At 39.1% G+C, this 20,285-nt stretch overlaps 2 protein-coding genes across 2 annotated transcripts in view; both read left to right on the top strand.

Annotated features, from left to right (window-relative positions):
- Positions 1–7,899, top strand: part of LOC105034577 (uncharacterized) — a 60,155-nt gene extending 52,256 nt beyond the window's left edge. Inside the window, 13 exon segments of the mRNA XM_010909790.4 lie at positions 196–363; positions 568–696; positions 807–837; positions 840–895; positions 1,316–1,422; positions 1,524–1,672; positions 2,903–2,985; positions 3,071–3,166; positions 3,294–3,357; positions 3,360–3,415; positions 3,540–3,623; positions 5,027–5,170; positions 7,464–7,899. Coding sequence (XP_010908092.3) covers positions 196–363; positions 568–696; positions 807–837; positions 840–895; positions 1,316–1,422; positions 1,524–1,672; positions 2,903–2,985; positions 3,071–3,166; positions 3,294–3,357; positions 3,360–3,415; positions 3,540–3,623; positions 5,027–5,170; positions 7,464–7,784 — 1,488 coding nt within the window. The 3' untranslated portion in view covers positions 7,785–7,899.
- Positions 7,900–16,612: 8,713 nt separating this feature from the next.
- LOC105034579 (uncharacterized) lies at positions 16,613–17,439 on the top strand. Its single transcript, XM_010909792.4, has one exon. It carries the CDS (start codon positions 16,697–16,699, stop codon positions 17,009–17,011), a length of 315 nt encoding a protein of 104 aa, XP_010908094.1. The 5' UTR covers positions 16,613–16,696; the 3' UTR covers positions 17,012–17,439.
- The last annotated feature ends 2,846 nt before the right edge of the window (positions 17,440–20,285 follow it).

The following is a 20,285-nucleotide window of genomic DNA, read 5'->3' as shown; positions in this document are numbered from 1 at the left end:
GGAGTCTCGCTCATATCTCTCCCTCGCACACGCGTGCATGCACACACACATTTGAGAAGCTACAGGAAATTTTAGAGTCTTCCTCATATCTCTTTACCTCACACACACATGCACGCATGCACGCACACATGCATGAATGTGTGAGCATGCACACGCTCGCTCATGTACTCATTATTGATCCTGTTAACAATGCAGTCAATAAATGTGGATGAAAAATGGCAAGGAGCTCCATTCGCATCAATGATTCGAAAGAGCCAGCTACATGATTCTGGCTCAAATGGGAACATCCTTAAAATTGTTTTCATCCTATGTTCAACCAATTCTAGTGTTAAACAAGTCAAATACTCCTCCATCATTCTGCAGGTATATACTAAATGGTAATGAGGTATTTTTAGGTTTAATTCTCTACATGATATTCTGTTCTTCTGGCCTCAAAGTCATGATTAATTACATGCATTGGTAGAGGCCTAAGCTACAGATTCAGATATGCATTATGGCAAATCATTTTCTATGCACCATCTAAATCATCTCATACCAGCTGCCTAAGACATTGCATTTATTTTACAGCCTATTGATTTGAAAGTTGATGAAGAAACATTGATGAGGCTTGTCCCATTTTGGAGAACCTCTCTCAGTGATTCTAGAACACAGAGCCGGCAATACTACTTTAAACACTTTGAGATCCACCCGATTAAGGTATGCTTAAGCTTTACCTTTTGATATCGATGCAGTTACCACTGAACATGCTTATGTTTCTGCTGGTGGTTAGAATTGGCATCCTGACCCAGAATTCTGTGTCTTTTAAGATCATAGCAAGCTTTCTTCCAGGGAGTCCATATGCAGTTATAGCTCAGCTCAAGAGACTTTGAGATCGTTACTGCACAGTGTAATAAAGGTGCTGCAAAAAGTTCTGATGAGATTGTCATCATCATCATGTTTTTTTTTTTTCTTTTTTTTTTTTGAATAGATCATGCCCTCATATGTGTGTGTATGCTTGCACACATCTATATCTACATGCATGCATATATATGAGGCAAAAGAGTTTTCATAAAAAGAAAGGTTGACATTATGGGCAGCATCCGTGGGTTCCTTTGAATGAGTGAAGAGGGAGTATGACAGAAAGCTATGCTACATTATTGTTCTGTTTAAGCTCCCTCTGTACACCTGATAAATAAGATTTCCCTCCTATGAAGGCCCTGCCCTTGTCTCAGCTGTTGAAAGATTTTTCTGTCTCTGGAGTCCTTGCACCTGTGGATCAAACAGGATCACAACTGAAAGACTCCAAGATGACAACTAGTGTTTTTCTTTTATGTAGGTGCCTGCAGTTAATAACAGAGTTGTAGAACTAAATGGGGTCCTCCTTACTCATGCTTTAGTTACATTCCGTGAATTGCTTCTAAAATGTGCACAACATTATTCATGGTAAGTTCTTGACGTTTTATCTGCCTTACTTTCATGATCTTTGTTTGGTCATTTGGTCAAATTCCCCAGGCAAAATATCTTATAAATATATGACTTTCTAGGTATGTTATAAGGGCTGTCTACATAGCAAAAGGAAGCCCATTGCTTCCACCAGCTTTTGCCTCAATATTTGATGACACTGCTTCATCCTCACTTGATGTTTTCTTTGATCCTTCTGATGGTTCAATCAACCTTCCTGGACTTACTCTAGGTAAGTAGCTCTAACATATTGGTTTTCTCATTGGTCAGTTACTTGCATAGCAAACATGGAGACTGTAACATTCACATCTCAGACTCATAAAATTCATGACTAAAACAAACAATTGGAAGCATTAAAATCCTCAGCATTTGTATATTCAATAACTCAACCTTTAAAAGAGATATAGAAGAATCTATTATCACCTTTTTGTATATGTTCTATGATATCTTAACCTGTACAGCAATCTGGATGCCTTTTTTTCCCTATAAACAAAGTCCAAATAGCCCCAATTAACTAAAGTAAATCCTTCACAAGTTAGATGACAGAAGTACTTTGGATCCATTACCCAGAATTTAGACAAATTTTTCATGGTCACAGTGAAAGAATAACCAAATATTACTAACATTAAAGTATTTGGATTGGAGTAAGCTTTTGTATAAGTTGTCATCTGTCTAATTTGGATGAGTATATACTGGACTAAGCCCCCCAAAAGAGGAAGGCAGTTTTTCTCTGTATTCTTTAATGAATTTTAGATTTACACCATCCAAAATCCCCCTACGAGTTCTTCAAAGTAATTTAACTCAATGGTCCACAAAATTGTGGACATAAAATCTTTGCTTAGTTTCAGCACTAATTAAGGAAAATGTGATGGAAGAGAAAAATCCCTTCTCCTTTCATGGACAGATCACACCTCATTGTTGTAGTCAGGTTGTCTTGGAAGTCCAATAGTTACTAAGAATAGATGCTTTTAATTTTGCACGGCTTTCCATCTTTTCTGGAAAGCGATTATGGATAATTGAATCATTATAAACTTACGGAGATATTATAATGATTAATCAAACGATTTTTTTCTTTTGGCTTAAAAGAAGTTTGAAAGGCTGAGCCTTATTTGTAGCTAGCTGACATGAACAAATATGATTTCGTTGGTCTTGAATATTGAACCTTAAATGCTCCACCTTCTCAATTTGATGTGAAACTGTTCCTTCTTTTCCTTCTTTGGTCGGCATAAAACTAGAAACTTGTACTGAAATGTTTTTAATAAATTCCTGTAGCATGAAAGCTGGGATTTGAGTTATTCTATGAAATTATCAGGGGACTCAGTTCTTTATTGAAAAGATTAATCTTAGAAAGTGAAATCATACTATATTATTAAATAAATTTTTTGTTAACACTGCAATATAATTGTATTATTTGTTTTTCCTTCCACAGTACTCAGTAATATATCTTTCAACTTTTTTATAGGCATGTTCAAATTCATCAGTAAATGTATCGACTCTAAGGGTTTTTCAGGGACAAAACGTTATTTTGGAGATCTGGGAAGAACTGTAAGCTTCATCTGTTGTAATTTATAGAATACTAAGCTGTGATATGCTACTGAATGATAATTGCATTGCATGATGTTCTCTGCAGATCAAGACGGCAGGTTCAAATGTTCTTTTTGCTGCTGTTACTGAAATTTCAGACAGTGTTCTGAGAGGGGCAGAGATAAATGGTTTTAGTGGCATGGTAATGCTCAAGCTATCTTTTGCAGTAAATAGTTCTTGTTGGTATGTGAAAACCACATGAACGATTATTACTATGGCATTCTCTACCCCTTTCTAATGCTTTGTATGGATGATTTGATTTTGTTAAGGTTAATGGTTTACACCAAGGTATCCTGAGATTGGCCATGGAGCCTTCCTTGTTAGGAGCTGCTGTAATGAGGGTGGTCCAGACAGAAAAATTAAACTTGATCATAGTCCCGGAGTTGATGAGGTAATCTTTGCTGTTATTTCCTAATCAGATATAAGTGCTCAGAGTTTTCAATATGTGACAAACAATGGAAAGATATTTTACTTAGTTTAGGACTGATGATTTACTGGCATCAAATCTCTTGCAGCTGTATATTGAAGGCTATCTACAGGCTATGTTGGATGTGATGTACAAACAAGAATATCTTCGTGTGAGGGTGATTGATGACCAGGTAATTATTTAACTAGTTACTTTTATCTCATCATATATTGATGTCTTGTATAGCTAATCAGTTTTATCTCAACATCTATTTAATATCTTGATACTAAACAATACTCCGGTTACCAGTTTTCTGGAACATGGACCAATTGCTTGAATTGCTAGGGCACTTGATTTGCTTGCCATTATTAAAACTAAATGAATGACACTACTTACGTATTCTTTGGATATATGCAAAGTTTATATAATTGGGGTTGTGTCAAATGTTGTTCCACACTTTGAATGGATTACTATATACATATATTGAGATTCTACATTTTATGTTTTAGAAATGTAGTGTTAGTTCAGGTATTTCTAAATCCCAGTGGGTAATTTCATCATTGATCAGCGAAATTGCAACCTCTTCTTTCTTCACTCACCTGGTTGGTATTTTGGACAGTTCTGGTATGCAAAATTCTGCAATCAACCAAATCTTGGCTCATATCGATCAAAACTCAATACCAAAGGAAATTATATCTTTTTTCTCTCAGCGTAAAGGACTTCACATGTCATCAAATTATTAAATGGAAAGAAAAATAAATGAACACCCAAGAGAAGAATTAATTGAAGAAAGCAAACAGACTAGCTCTCACTAGATTTGAAGTCATATAATTTTAAAATAGCAATATAATTATGAAAAGTTGAAAACCAACATAAACTCTAGAGAAAGCAGCTCTGCTTTAGGGAGGACAAGACCCTAAAGTAGGTCATGCTTTCATGCTACAGGTCAAAAGAAAAGACATAATTACAGTAGGGAGGCTTAGAAGCTGTGTCCATGTCCATGTGTGGGGTGTGTGTTATTGTAGGATAAGGGAGAGCCCTGCATAAAGCTTTCTTGATCTTTTTATAATAGAGGAGAGTAGTTAGTTCTAGAAATAACTTCCCTTGGATAGTTTTTAACACAAAGTAACCCCTTATAGTGGTTTCTGCTTGTTTTCACTATAAGTAACTCCCTTTAATGATTATTTCCATGAACAACTCCCTGCAAGTCTTATTGCATGACCTATGGCATGAGTGGCAAGTGTTAAACTATGATCATTCCAAGTGTCAAGATACAACTAAATAAATAATTTAACCAAATCATGGTAGATTCATTATTTTGAGTATTTAATATAGTTGTCCGAGGATCAGTTTATTTGGGTATAAATATTGTCATATCTACTTCTTGTTCAGAGGTCTTTTTCTTTATAATAATAACCTAAGTTATCCACCATGCATGATGCACCATTAACTTGTCTGTTCATAATGTCTGTTGTCTGTTCATAATGCTTCATATTGATACATAAGCACTCTTGATGTTCCTCCATTCCTATAAATTTCTATTCTAGCATTATGTTGTTTTTGAGATAATGTCAATAAATCTACCTTGCCTAGCAGGTTATCCTCAAAAACCTTCCCCCAAACAGTTCCATCATAAATGAAATTGAGGAAAACGTGAAGAGCTTTCTTGTGAGCAAGGCATTGTTGACAGGAGATATTTCAACAGCTTCTCATCCTTTGCGCCATCTACGAAGTGAAAGCGTAAGTTTCTTTATTATTCCTGAGTTGCTTTGTCTTCTCAGGGGCATCTTCCAAGGTCCTTGGTGTGCTACTTGAAATAATTGCTAGAAGTAGGTATCAGATGCAGCTAATACACAAGTATTTTAAATATACTCATTCCTTCAAGTGTCCATATTTTCTGGTCAAGCATAAATATTAGAAAGCCTGACACTTGACAGTTCAAGGCAATGACTATGAGAATTAGGGAGATTAAATTTAACAATGGAAATTAAGCTTCAGTGGCTACTGTGAGATAGCATTGTAGGTCAAGGAGTAATGTTACTGGGTCAGATCTGAATTTTATTATTATTTTTTTCTGAATGAAAAAGATGAAATAGGGAAGGTGAAACCTGGAAACAAGGTCATCTTTTATTCAAATCACTAGAAAACAGCTTGCATTTACTTGAAATTTGGCATGATAAAAGGTTGTTCAGTTAGTATTCACACCTGGATTCAAGACTATGGTTTAAGCTTAGAAACAATAAATAAGGATGGCAATGTTTTGTTTTGGGGGGGCGGAGTTGGACTCTGGAATGGGAATGAGTTGACTCCCATTTCAAACCATTTGGTTGGGGGGAGGCATATTCCATTCCGACTCCAAGAGAGAATAAGAATGCTCCAATCCCTCAAAATTCAATCCTTACTCTCTCCTAGTCAAGGTTTTAAATTTCATGGGATGGGGTGTTCGATTTTTTCATGGAATGAGATGCGCTGTCATCCCGCCCCATTCCGACACTTGGGACAGGATGTCCCAAGACGTCCCAATTGGGACACGAAGATGCTAGCGGGATGGCCTTGTCCTAACACATGAGATGGTACCATATCTCGGTATCCCACGGACGTCTCATTGGGATCTGAATGTGCCCTCTTATGAACCAAATCCTGTTGACAAGAGCCTCTCCCCCTCTTCTCTCCTATTTTTGTACATTCTAGCACGGCACGGTATGGACCTCCTACCATACCAGTAGCCAACTGTATGGGTTATGGTACTGGTTCAGCAAACCTTGTTGAGGAGATAATAATAAAATTGTATAGCAGCAATCTAGGTGACATAATATGGAGTAGCATTTTAATGTCTTTATGTTGTCTTAAACAAGTCCTCATTGAGAAATCTAGCTACCATACGAAGAGTTGTTATTCTACCAAAGGTCTTGCAGTTTTCTCCATGGAGTCCAAGGGACCAAGCCTTTTAAGTCATCTTTGAGAGGTACAGCAGTAGCATTGTTTAGCTTATCTTTGTTCTGTGGTTTTGTTTTTCATGTTATCACCAGCATATGCTGCTGTAGAATCTAGCTAAGTGATTGATAACACATAAATATATTGCTATGTGAGTTTTGAGTTCTTTTTTCAAGCCTGAGGCCAGAGAGTGAGCAATTCATACAATCTGGATCATGCCATTGTGGCCATCTGTCCTTTGTTTCTCCCTTCTCTTTCTTCCCTTCCCCTCATGACTTTGTAATCCTGTTGATGTCTCGGTTTTTTGAATGTATGATTCATTTACTTAACGAATTACTGATACTTCCATGTGGATGGGAGATTCCTGGGCATTTCTTTGCATGTCTTTGGGAAGATAAGCTTCTAGAAGTTGATAGCAATGGGTCTATGCATTGCAACCCCCTTCAAAAACTGAAGGTTGCATGTTTTTAGCTATTGGATCAGTTACAACAATTCAACAGTAGTCTTTTTCTAGATCATATGCTACTAGACCCATCCTTTTTTTTTTTTTGGTAAAATATGGGTTGAGGGGGGGCGTCCGGTGTAGCTACCCCCTCTGGGGGTTACCGTAAGGGCCCCCAACCTGTGGAGAAATATCCGATGCTGGGCGACAACAAAGGTGGCTCAGCCTCTCCCCACCATGTCCAAGTGGATCAGGTGACTACGTCACCCCCAGCACCACCCAAGCACTAGAGGGACCGGATACCACCCCACGGACCTGCATCCAGGCATCGGAATTTAATCCTCATTTAATTGTAAGCCCGTAGACTCGAACCTTGGACGTGGGGACGAGGGTTAACAGCCCGTTCCAATTGGGCTATCACTTCGGTGGTAACCCATCCTTTTAGTATGGACACCTGAGCACTTGTATGCCCTTTTTGTGACAATTAACTAAATGCTTGAGATTTCATCTGTAAGCAATAAAAAGAATTCGGTTTCAAGAATCATTTAATTCACAGTATACTTGGTTGTCTGAACTGATTTCAGTTGAAGCTGTCCAATTTCTATCATGATTCAGAGCAGTTGACAGGCATTATTCATTTGCTAAAATATGCTGCAGGATTGGAAACTTGGGCCAACAGTGTTGACATTGTGCGAACACTTGTTTGTAAGCTTTGCAATTCAGATGTTGCGAAAGCATGTGAACAAGTTTTTGGTGGACATCAGATGGAGTGCACAAGCAGGTGGAGATAAAGGTGAGGCATCTTCTGATGAGAGCCAAGCAAAGCCTAATAGGATGTGGGCAGTCGGTAAGTTTCTTTTGTCAGGTATGATCGCTTACCTGGATGGGCGGTTGTGCAGACACATACCCAATCCAATTGCAAGACGAATTGTAAGTGGATTCTTGTTGAGTTTTCTTGATAAAAAAGATGGTGAATAAGCTTTCAAAGTTCCTATCCTCACTTTAGGAAGGTAATTGGTTACATATGAATGGAAATCACAAACAATAAAGAGAAAAAGGTGAAAGTATTTGGACTTTCGCACTCATGTTGAAAGAGCAGCGTGCCATAAAAATAGAGGTTTTATGCAGGATATATTTCTTGCATGCATATCTTATATTTTATCTTTGATTCTTCCAAGCTGCAACAAAAGCATCAGAAGCGCTTGCTTGTGAGCCAAACGCTTCTGTTAATAAGTAGGCCCCTTAAGACGGATGACCCGTTCCCCAAAACTAAATTTATTCTGATGTTTTCTCATTCGTTTCCCCATTTGCAAATATCTGCTATTTGAAATCCAATCAACGCCAGTGTGTCCCATTTCCGTTGGTCTCTGGCACGATTGCCAATCACGTTTTTTCTCACTCTGGTAATTGATATTTAACTTTTAGATTTTCAGCTCACAGACCTGTCCTCTTTCTATTTCTAATGTTTATCCAGATTGATTTAATTGAAATGCTGAAACTGCAGACAGTATTTAGAATTCTTCGAGGAGAATAAAGGAAATAGGAGGAACCCCGATTATTGGGTTCCGTTCATAGAATCCTCTTCTGACTGTATCAATCACTAATCAAGAACTTAGTTGGCTCAAGGTATAGGCTGGTTTATGACCAAAAGCAAACGCCTAATGACTACAGGATGAGTTGTGCTGGAGGGTCGCCGTGGTAACATATCACCACCATCATGGTAAAAGAAAATATGGGAACACTCCATTTTAGGAGGTCTTGTGACTGCTGCTGATCTCCAATTTTACTGTCAATAGGGGCAGAGTTTGAGGTTTATTACAATATATATACTAGAACTTTCATCATAAGATTGCTCTTTTTTGTAGTATTTGTGTCACTTGTTAGTATGAAGGCCCCAGTACCATGATGGAATTCTCAATTTTGGCCATCTGATGGACTTGCTATAAAATGAATGGTGTCTAATGAACTATAACAACCTGAAGGTATCCTCTCAAAATACTTTCAGCAATCCAAAGGATATATTTTCGGTATATTGTCAGCATTCTTATCCTATATATGGCACAATGTACATTTGTGGTTTCAGTGGATCTGTTGACCGACCGCGGTGGACGCTGCCCAAAGGTCAAAATTAGTGAGGTCCGAGCTGGGCCCAGCTTCCCAGCTTCCGGCCCTGCCTTCCACGTTCAACCCTAACCCTACTTTGGCTTTGAGCTTTGGGACGGGAACTTTATGATCATTTTTATTTTCTAAAAATCATTAAAAATAATTGGAGTATTTTAAAAAATGTTTAGTTTTTTTTGAAAGTGTTATTTTAAAAAATGTTAAATATGGATAAGAAGTATCGCCAACAATCTAATGCATTTCTATTATCGCGTAAGTTCCCATTTTGACGATAATTGGCTGGTCCACAAATAAATCAAAGATAATGAAATAACAAAAGAAATGAAAGCAAAAAAGGCCTGTGCCAGGCTTGTGTCGTGTTTCGCCCCAGTATCAGGCTCGACCCGTTTATTAAATGGGTCTATTTTCAAGCCCGATTAGGCCTGCTGGTCCTGAAACCTTGACTCAAGCCTGTTCAAAAGGCTGCAGGACCATGATCCCATGAACAGGTCTGATGATATGTGATTGTTTTGCAACCTTTTAGTAAAACATAATAAATGAATTTGGAAATGATTCGCAAGGGAAAACAAGTGGTGAGAAAAAGTTGGAAAACCGGGAAGCTATCAACTTTTCGCGAAAGTCTTCTATTTGACTATATCTGCCTCCCCAATTAATAAAAAAGTAAACAAATAATGAACAAAGGGTGAGAAACTTTGTGACGACTCTAGCTTTCAAGCATTAGTTTGGCAAGAGAAAGATTTGCAATTAGGGGGGGGGGGGACAGATGGACAGACGGACGGAGGGAATGTGGATAAAAAAACATTTAAAAGGAAAAAAAATATAAAAGGATGTAAGATTAATGACATATTTCCATATTAAAACATGTGAAAACAAAATGATAAAAGAATCAGTTCCCAAGTAATCAATTAATTCATTTATGTAGAAAAATTGAAAACCCACTGTAGCATAAACATAAAATCTGGAATCCTTGAATTTTGATAAATTAGGAATGATGCAATGCCGCTTCAGTTATAGGTGATAAAAATACATGAAAAAGATATGTTGGGAGAGTGAACCATTCTCTCATCTAACGAGAAGACGCATGGCTCAGCTCTTAGCCGCCATGGAGCCCTTGGCGATCTCCACCTCAAAAGCTTTGAATTCCTCTATGGAGCCTTGGCCTCTACAATCATGATTGACTTTTCTTTGGTAGTCTTGGACGTAATCATCTCGACTCTCTCTTCGGCCGTCTTGAGCATTGCCTCACTGACCTCAAGTTCTTTCTCAAGCTCAACGGCCCTCTCCCGATGGACCCCGGCCACCACCCTCTTGATCGCAACCTGACTCTCGAGGACCCCGATTTTCTCCCATGTAGATTTGAGATCGGGTCTAGCCTGGGTAGACTCTACCTCGCTGCTTTCGCCTTTTCTACAGTAGCCCTTGAGGCTTCCTAGGCCAACCTCTTCACCTCCTCAGCAGCCTTCATCCAAGTCTCAGCAGCTCGGAGCTTTTCTTCTAATGAGTGATTTACTTGATTGAAACCAATGAGTCAATCGCCAAAGATAGTGATGTCATGGATTAGCCGCAAAAGAGAAAAAAAATTAAGTCAAGACATCGATTTAGAATCACAAAGATATTTAGGGAAGAAAAGCTACTTACCCAAGGAGACTTATGTAGCTAGAGCCCACAACCTCATCTAGCGGATGGGAGGATCATCTTCATTTGGAAGATCGGAGTCAATGCTATAAACCCTCGTAGCTAAAGCAATAAACCCATGCTCAGCTCTAAATGAGAAGGAGCCCACCTCGACCATTGCCATCGAGAGCTTCGATGCTGTAGGCATCAGTGCAGCCAAGTAGCTAGAGTAGATGATGGCCTTAGCGGAGTTGAAGTGTGCTGAGGGGGCATTGCCGGACTAGACCTCAGCTCGACTGTAGTGAGCTGGGAGGGGTTGACCTTAGTGGCATGAGGGTGACGACGACCTCAGGTCATCATTGATCTCGATGTGCTCCATGCTTAAAGCCCCTAATGACAACATTGGAGTTGGGGGTGTAGTCGTTGACCTCAATTTCTTCATCTTTTTGAAAGAAGGCTTCCTCAGGAGGAGCTTGACCTCTTTTTGAAGGCAGACTTGATCGACTCCAATGAGGGCCTCTCATTGCTGCAACACCGAACAAATGGGTCACAAGGTTAAAGAAGATCAGCTATACCCTGAGGATGCTAAACTTATGTCGATATTATGAAAGCCTGCTTGGTCACCAGCTTCCGCAATGATGGCACTTCGACATCGAGCATGGATTAGAGGTCCAACTCATCATCAGAAGTGAATTTGGATTCTTGTTTGGTGAAAGTCTTGGATTGCCTCAGATCCAATTTAAGCCCTAGGGAAGGTTCAAAGAAACAAAGAGAAAACAGCTTTTCATTCATAAACCAAGGAGCGCAGTCTCGTGATAAATTGGCAGCCTCCTCAGGGGAGAAGTACCACCATCTTTTTCATGGGATGTCTTTTTAAATGAACAACACCTTGAAGAGTGGGCACCTCAGCAGATCCAAAGAAGATCGCAGAGGATGATGAACATGATGATTTATCCAAACTAAGTTTAGAGTAATATGAGTTGGAAGAACATTATAAAATCAAGAAGGTTGTTGATGAAGGGATGGAGAGGAATAGTGGAAGCCAGCTTGGAGAGACTCCTTGTAGATCTCGAGGCATCCATCCAGTGTATTGGTGACTCGATCATACCAACTAGACACCTCTAGGTGGAAGATGGAGGGAATGAAGTGCTAAGTTCGAAACCTCCTTATATCGGACTCAGCAATAATGGACTCCTCGTTGGTCAGCCCGTAGAAATTCTCGAACCCATGCATGGGACTATACAGTGCTAATCAAGGATTTGGGCTAGGATGAGGAGCCTGTATGGCAGCAGTCCCAGGAATGACCTAGGACCTGATTGAAGAGGAAAATCAAGAATTTGGCCATCTTGATGAGTTTCACCTTTGGTCTCACTGTCATCAGAGGCCATAAAAATCGAAGAAAGGGATAAAAATTGAAAGAAAAAGGTCGGAAAAAGATTAAGGAGGGATTGAAAGAGAAGCCAAGGGAAAAAAAAGAAAATAAGCTAAAAATCAAAGAAAATTATTGAAAAAAAAGAGGAAAAAAGAACCAACTAGACAATAGTTGGATGGAGGTGGTGCCAGAACCAAAGAAGATGGTGGTGCAGGCAATCATGAAGAATTCTTTGATAGAATAGCAATGGAACAGGGATTCAACTGAAACACTAGAAGAAAAAGGGAAAGGCTTATTTATGCTCCCATCGATGGTTGAGTCGACATAATGATTCAACGCACCATCCTCATGATCTTGACATGTGTTGACCATCAAAACAATTGCAATCATTTGCATTAATTATGAGGGCATATTGTCTCACAATAGCAGAGAATGAACGATATGATCTACACATCGTGATGATTAACTGACTAGATTTTGCCATGTGTCAACCCAAGATAAGCCAAGGTGCTATCCTTAGGATCCTCAGATCAAATCATTTCAAATTATTCCGTGCACCATCTTAGTTTTTACACCTCATAAGTATGGTATCTCATTCAAAGCACCATAATAATCTGGATCCAAAGCTTTTTGCACGATCTCTAGGGTGCGATATTAAATATAGAGCCACAGAGTTCCACCAAACAGAATCTTACTCCATAAATTTTCTGATGACTCAAGAAGGGCCTCATCAATTGACTACTGCTTTTGTCTGAAGTTGCTAAATCATTTCGGAGGCAACTATCAGATGAATAAATTTTCTCTTACCTAACTCGGTCGGCCCTTGGATGAGGAAATGCATGGCTTAGTCCTTGGACGAGAAGGTGTCTTGCTACTTCTACATGCCCAATGACCAAGCATTCAAAGAGCTCAATATTGGAATTACATTGTTAAAAAATTGGAGTTGCCGAAACCGAGGAGGTGATCTTGGCAAATGAAAACCGACTTAGAGCTCAGTTCCAGATTGACCTACAACTTGGTCATAGACTGACCTCAAAATAGATGATCCTAGGCAAATTCCATTGATCTTGGATTTGATTTAAGTCCCACCTCAGTGTCTTATCACGACCGACCTACTTGACTAACAACTCCTCAATAGAATTTTCTGAAAATCTTGGGATAGTTTCTTTTAGCTACATGCATGTGAGCTAGATTATCGCATATAACACCCGAGATCGTGCACCCTATCTTTAATGTGAGTAATGGATACCCACGATCTTCAATTAAGTAGGCATAGATTCTCCGATTCTATTATCAGATTTAATGGTAATGGCCAACTACTCTCCCTTTATATCAAGGAGAAAGGGACCTTCAAATAAGCCTTCTTATGTTATTCTCCAAAGAAAGAGAGCCCTACTTTCTCCATCTTTCTCATTTTTTATTGTTCTAAGCTTGGCTAACTTAAGTATCAAAGGGTCTTCTATTGAAAAATATCCATGAGCCTAGATTTTCTTGTTAGGTGCTTCTAGACAAGATACTCCGGTAGTCATCAGAATCTAGATCAGCAGGTGACTGACCTCATCCACATCCGTAGGAGTCCAACATCGGCCACACCAATCTATAACTTCGCAGCAACATGGTACAATCAAATTGGCGACATTTGTATGGAATATCACCTACAGGATTTCCTAGTTTAATTCTTGTCCACTCAAGCATTAGCAAGAATTAGAAAGGACTCGCGACTTGAAAAAAAAGTAGTGCCTACGTTAGAGTTTACAGTAGATATCGCATGCAACAACGTCTAGTTTAATTCCTGTTTTGCCAATGCCTGTCTACTCGAGCATTAGCGAGAGTTAGCAATGACCTAAGAGTTTAGACGCAGAGTTTGCCGCTCACCAATCATGTTGCCCAAAAACAACAAGAAAACAACTCAGAGATCATTGCCACTTGCCAGTGTTTTCCCACTTTCACTTTTAGTTTTTTTTCTTTATCCTGCTCTAGTATCTGTGCATTTCCCGGCCAGTCACTGTCGGAGATCAGTGGAGAAAAGTTGCACGCTTCTTAATCAGATTCGTTCCATTCATTTGCTGCTGAGCAGCGGAATAGTTTGGCTTCACATCAAGGGCAGGGAAAGTTGTCGAGTGAAACGTGGGAAAGCTGCCAACGGTCAAGAATACCAGCAATTAGCGCCCACCAGAGAGAGGTGGTGGTAATATACTAGTTTGCGTCAGCCTCCGGGATGGAGACGATTGCCGGCCTCGCCCACGATAACGCCCTCGGATTTTGGCATTTGCCAAACGGGGTGCCCACTGGTTTTATAGCGTACGCGTTAGTACTCCTGTGTGCGGACCGGATCCTATTGGCAAAGAGTAAAACCAAAGCACCTGGTTTCTACTTTCTGCCTTTTTTTTTTTTTTTTTCTTTTCCTGAGAGGGTAGGTGACAAGTTGAGGTGGTGTGGCCCCTAATCTTAGGAACTACTCGCTACTTTCTTCCTGGATTCATTGAAGGTAAATTGCTCGAAGAATTTTCGTGTAAAGCAATAGTATTCACTAGATAGACGTATAAATATGTGGACACCATCGGGCTTGGATTGTATCTTTTGTATGTGTGAAAAAAAAATGATCGATATTTTTTTTGCGACATTAATCATTAATTGGATCGTGCTCCACACAAATCTCAAAGCATTGCACTATTTCATCCATCCATTTGTATGAGATCTCTCAAAATATTTCATGCTTTCATCCATCCATCTGCATGGATCTCAAAGCAATCATTATACAATCCATCGATAAATTCATGTGAAGATAAATCCTTGTTTCGTGTGAAAGATTTAACCTCTGCCCTCCGTCATTTGCTTAGATTTTTATTTATTTATTTTTTGGCCTTAAAATACTCTTAACCATTCGATCATATTCCATACAAATCTGGAAACATTCCACACTTTTTCATCCATCCACTTTCATGGATCTCAAATCGATCATTGTGCGATTCAATGGTAGATTTATGTGAAGGAAGATGAATCCTTTCTCCATGCAAATGATGCAACCCCTACCCTCCACCACTTACTCCTTATGCTTTTTTCTTATTTATCTTTTGACCTTAAAAAATATTCTTGCATTTATTCACTGCTCTATAGCATCTAGAAGTTCCTTCATCATTTCACTACGACGTCTGTCCGGCACATCTTTCAGAAAGCGAACAATACCGCAAATGTGATTGCATCTTTTGTTGCTAGGTATATCAGAGATTAGACATGGTGTCAAGACGACAATTGCCCATGAACCCTACGAAATATTTTGTATTCTGATTTTTAGGACTGTATTCATACTAGAAGAACGTAGTTGCCTACTTATACCCCCAAAGAAAAACCCTCTTGCATGCCCTTTCTATTTTATCACATAACACCTACCTTGAAGACCTTTGACTCATGTCTGAGTGCAAGGTCACAAAGTTTTTGTAATCATATGAAATCATCCGGGATCAGATCTTGTCAAACCATGCATATGTTGTGGTAACCCTTCGAAGCCCTAGAATCAAGAAAAAACAAATAACTGGAGATAATTAAAATATAACCTCCAACAAGCTAATAGCATATTAACCAATTGATCCAAAAAAAAATGTACATAAGCTGATAAGGGTAACATCAACAATTAACTATATCAAGCCTAACATTTTTTGCCAATGCATGTTGTCTGCACCACTAGCTACAATCACGATAAGGTCCTACCGAATTTTTCAAAAGAATCTTAGTTAGCACTTACTTTAGCGTGCGCTTTTCTATATTTTTTGCGTGATGCTTATAGAACCAAGGCCTAGTAATTTGATCCTAACATAATAGGATGAACCGTGCTTGTTTCCACAATTAGGTTGGGTCACGAAGATAGTACAGATTTCTCGCCAAAGCCAATTTAATCATAACCATGGAATGACAGCATCCAAGGTGCAAATGCATCTAGACCTAGCTAACATTGGTAACGTTTTCTCCAAAGTACGGCAACATATAACTCCCAAATCGTTACTAATAGGTCTCTCTTGGCAAATGATGATGGATATGTTCGGAAACTGTGGATGTTGCCGACTTCTCTGGATCCATCTATACTCAGTAATTTGCGAACATGGGACCTCTGACGGTCACAAGACAGGTGAAACTACTCAGATATTTTCACCAACCCAACTCTTTCATAAAACCTGATCATGATGAAGCACTGATTTCACTACAGTTCGTAGCAGTGGAATGATAGCTGTAAACCGTCCTCCCTTCCGGGGTTCTTCAACCTCTAGTGCTAAATTATTGTTGTACTACATTGCAGTGATGACATCACCTATTACCCTGTCAATTATTAGCACAAAGAACTGCAAACACCCATTAGGAATCCAACACTAACTCTCAAATGATGCAGCATCAAGAAAGCTGGCGTCCAATTCAAGCTCCCTATCAGTGATCCAGTGGAAGATACCATGTCGTGCATCTGCATTGGCCCATCAATCTGGACCATCCACTACCAGCCATCTTCTACATGACTGGTAGGCTTTCTGATAGAAACAAGGAAATATTCTAAGATAATTGGTATATTTATTGATACTCATATAGTTTTATAAGTTTATAAGGTCTTCTCAGCGCCTGAATACTAAACAAAAGAAAGAAAGAAACCACGTGCTAGAGAACCCGGTTTCGGCCCCCAAGCTGCTATATAAACCCCCCCACCGGTCTTTCTAAACTCTGTTATCGCACTCCACTCTCCACCGTTTTAATATTATTCCCATTCTGCCCCTCTAGAGGCCTCTTTCGGGAAGAAGAAACTATGGCTTTTCTAATTCCCAAAAAGCCCCTGCATTCGTCCCCCGGCGCTTACGACGACGACGACGACGACGAGCGCCCTCGGCCGCAGAGCTCCGTGACGAGCTGCATCTACCTGAAGCCGGACACGGGCGGCGCCGCCGCCGTCCGACGGTCGCTGGATAAAGAGGTGGTGCTCCGCCGCATCCGCCACAGGAAGCGCGTCAACCAGATCCGCACCGCCATCCAGTCACTTCTCGGCGCCTCGCCGGACACCGGCGAGAAGGACGGCGAGCTCCCCTCCAGTTGGTGGCTCGACGATGTCTTCTCCGCCCCATGATCGAAGTTTGCCGGCGTAGTTGTACTCCGGCCGGACGCCGGCTGGTCGGAGAGTTATGAGCTCGATCTTGTACAGTTGCATTCTTCTGTGTTTTTTTTTTTTTTTTTATCAGTGTAGTGGCTTGTAATTGCATTCTGTGATGGATGGAAGAAATTTGTCCTCTGGGGTGCGTTGTTTGACAGCTGTCCATATCCAACGGCTCTGATGCAACCATGGGATGGTGGTGCCGTGGGTTTTAGAAACTGGTGGCCGGCCTGGTCGGCCGGGTAGGGAGATATCCTGGAATAAATGACCGTCCATCCTGGGATATCACCATCTTTTTCTTTAAACTTAAGATAATGTGGGGTCCTTGTACTGGATTGGACTCTTTGCGTGATAAAGAATTTATGCGGATATTGATATGTATGTATTCTAATATTTTCTGGGAACCTTCCTTCTTGCTTTTTGTAATTATTATTCTGGATGTAAAGGATGCACGTTGTAGTTTGTAGAGAGAATGAACAGAAAAAGGTGTCAAATTGCAAAATTTAATAAGGATGATTAAGAAGCGACAACGCACAGCGTTGTATTTTATTCGATGCACAAAGGACATGCCATGTTGGCCTGTTCGGATAGCAGAACCCATGTGTTATCCAATGAGATTAGATTAGGGATGGTTAAATCAATCTGATTCGATGAGCATGCATCTTATTTAAATTTGATTAAATTAAAAAATAAAATTTGATCAAATTTAAATTTAAATTTAGATTTAGATTTGATTTTAGATAAAATTCAAAAACTGTATTACAAATATGGATATTGTTGTTTTCTATCTGAATCCAGTTCGAACCTACGGATATAGGTAATATTCAAATCCATATCCGAATATATATATTTATAATTTTATTTTGATAATTTTATTTTGATTGATAATATGTAAAAAATTATTTTGATTATTTATATATTCTATATTGAATTGTAATTCTATTTTTATGTTTGATTTCTATAAATTTTGATTTATAAATTATATTTTTTGTTGAATTCATAATTTTATTTTGATTGATAATATTATATAAAATTATTTTGATTATTTATTTTTTTTGAATATGGGATAGATATGGAGCAGGTATGGATTGGGTATGAAAAAATAGATTATCCGTGAGTATTTCCGAATCCATTCGGTACGAAGATGGATATATCTTTTTTTATCCGATCGGATAGGATTTGAATATAAGGTATTAAGTTCGGATTTGAAGATGGATAGTAAAATACTCGATCCAAATCCTATCCATTGCTATCCTTAGATTGGATTGGTGATATATAGAGATAATTTGCTTTGTTATCACTAAAAAATAAAGATAGAGAGGCTTCCGTATGTCTCCTCCTAGAAGGAAGAGCAACAAATTACTCAAGTTGGCCGGTAATCCAGAGATGATCACCCCATTCTACCCAAAAAAAAAAAAAAAAAAGATCACCCCAGATGTGATGGTTATTATTGTTGCTGACTCTGAAGTTGGACTGAGGTCCGTGTGACTACAGCTGCTTGATCATAGAATCTGAAAAGAAGTATGTTTGCTGGAATTTTTGGAGTAAAAATCCTTCGATTTTCAAGTCAATTGAAATCCAAAGAGTAATGGGAAGAGAAAAAAAAGTGAGAGTAAGTAAGAGCAACAGGAATACTAGTTGAGATACTTTTCCGACTTAAGTGGACCACAACAGCTAGCCTTATCCTTTAGCAGTTATGAGTATCTGACACATGTAATAATGGCCATGGGTGTAATTGCTACAAGCATTCCTAGGCTGTTATGATCGTGATTTCAAACCATCTATATTCGGGGTATCGGGTTTGAGTGGATCAAGCTTGCCCACCTCGGATCATATCAAGGTCAGTAGAAATATTTTCTGCATCAGATATATTGGTCCAATTAAGATGTTACAATAGATAAGTATCACATTCTATTTAACTTAATCGCAGGGATGAGAATCGTCCGCCTGGCTATGTGAATGCACGGAATACATGATGATTTTTTTTGGATAATTTGGATTTATTAAATCAATATAAAATAAATACATTTATTGGTCTTTGAGAATAAAATATCTAACAACCAAGAGAGATATCCTATCATGATCAAGACTTGCTATGTCAGTATGTATGGATCGCATCATATTGTATTGATATCAAACTGATATATCGTACGATAGATATATCAACACTCGGTATGTCGAATTTATCTTTAGGCATACAAATACTATGAAAGGATGGTAGTAATATGGTTACCGATATGGAGGTGGTATATCTTAGCCATGGTTCTCCACAATGTTGATCCTGTGTGAGTAGTATTATGTGACACTCCAGTCTACAATATTGTTAGCTTCTTTGTAGGCAGCACTAATAGCTTAATGGTTATTTGCTTGCGGATAAGATATCCTGGCATAAGAAGGTGCCCAAGTTATCTACTGGTCTGTCCTGTGATATAAGGCAACTGTGGAAGTACTTTATCCTGGCTTATAGTGAAAGAGAGAATTAGAATCTTGTTAGCTTTGCTAAGTTTGGAATTCACGAATAATAACGGGCATTTGGTAGACTTTGTTGGGCTCTGATTTCTGCATGTAGGGTAGCTACTTTTTCTTCTGTCTTGAGATGACAATGTGAGTAAATAGGCCTTGCAACGGTTCAAATTGGAGGCTGTTAAGTATACAAAGAAGAGAAGCAAAGCTCCACCTGTCTTCATTAAGCAAATGAAGCAGAGAACATTACAACCTCTACAAAGGAGGCCCAGAAATAAAATGGAACAAAAATACAGAAGTTATTCTCTCGCTGCAATTTTGCAGCATTTAGTAACATTTTATACCCATCAGGTTGCGAAGTTGTCCATAGTCTCGAGGAGAGTTTGGGGGGCAGATAGTCTCTTTGTTTAAGAGTATTTTACTATTTCTCTCCAACCAAATAGCCCATTTTAGAGCTTTCAGCAAAGAGCCCCAAGCACAGCTATAGCCCTCCCAGTTTCCTATATCTTTTCTGATTTCCTTCCAGTGTTTTTAGAGTTGTTCTTGTTGGCCAACTGATTCCCAATGGTGTGCCACTAGCAGCAGCTCACCAAACAGAGCAGTTCAGTAGGATATGATCAACGGTTTCCATGCTTGCTTTAATGGATCCTGAGGAGGCTAAAAGACCTAAAGGACGCATAGATGCAGGTCACAAAATATGGTGCAAGGATAGCATATTAATGCATCAGATTCTTCACACTAAGTTGGCAAGGTGAATTGGATATCTCTATCCCCATCCTGGTATCAA

This window comes from Elaeis guineensis, chromosome 2, assembly GCF_000442705.2.
Source record: "Elaeis guineensis isolate ETL-2024a chromosome 2, EG11, whole genome shotgun sequence".
Taxonomy (NCBI): Eukaryota; Viridiplantae; Streptophyta; class Magnoliopsida; order Arecales; family Arecaceae; genus Elaeis; species Elaeis guineensis.
Note: the sequence above shows the minus strand (reverse complement) of the source record. Positions and strands in the feature narration are given on the sequence as shown.

Bases quoted from the DNA above. Each gene is read 5' to 3' on its own strand.
- LOC105034579 (XM_010909792.4), top strand. From the start codon at position 16,697: ATGGCTTTTCTAATTCCCAAAAAGCCCCTGCATTCGTCCCCCGGCGCT.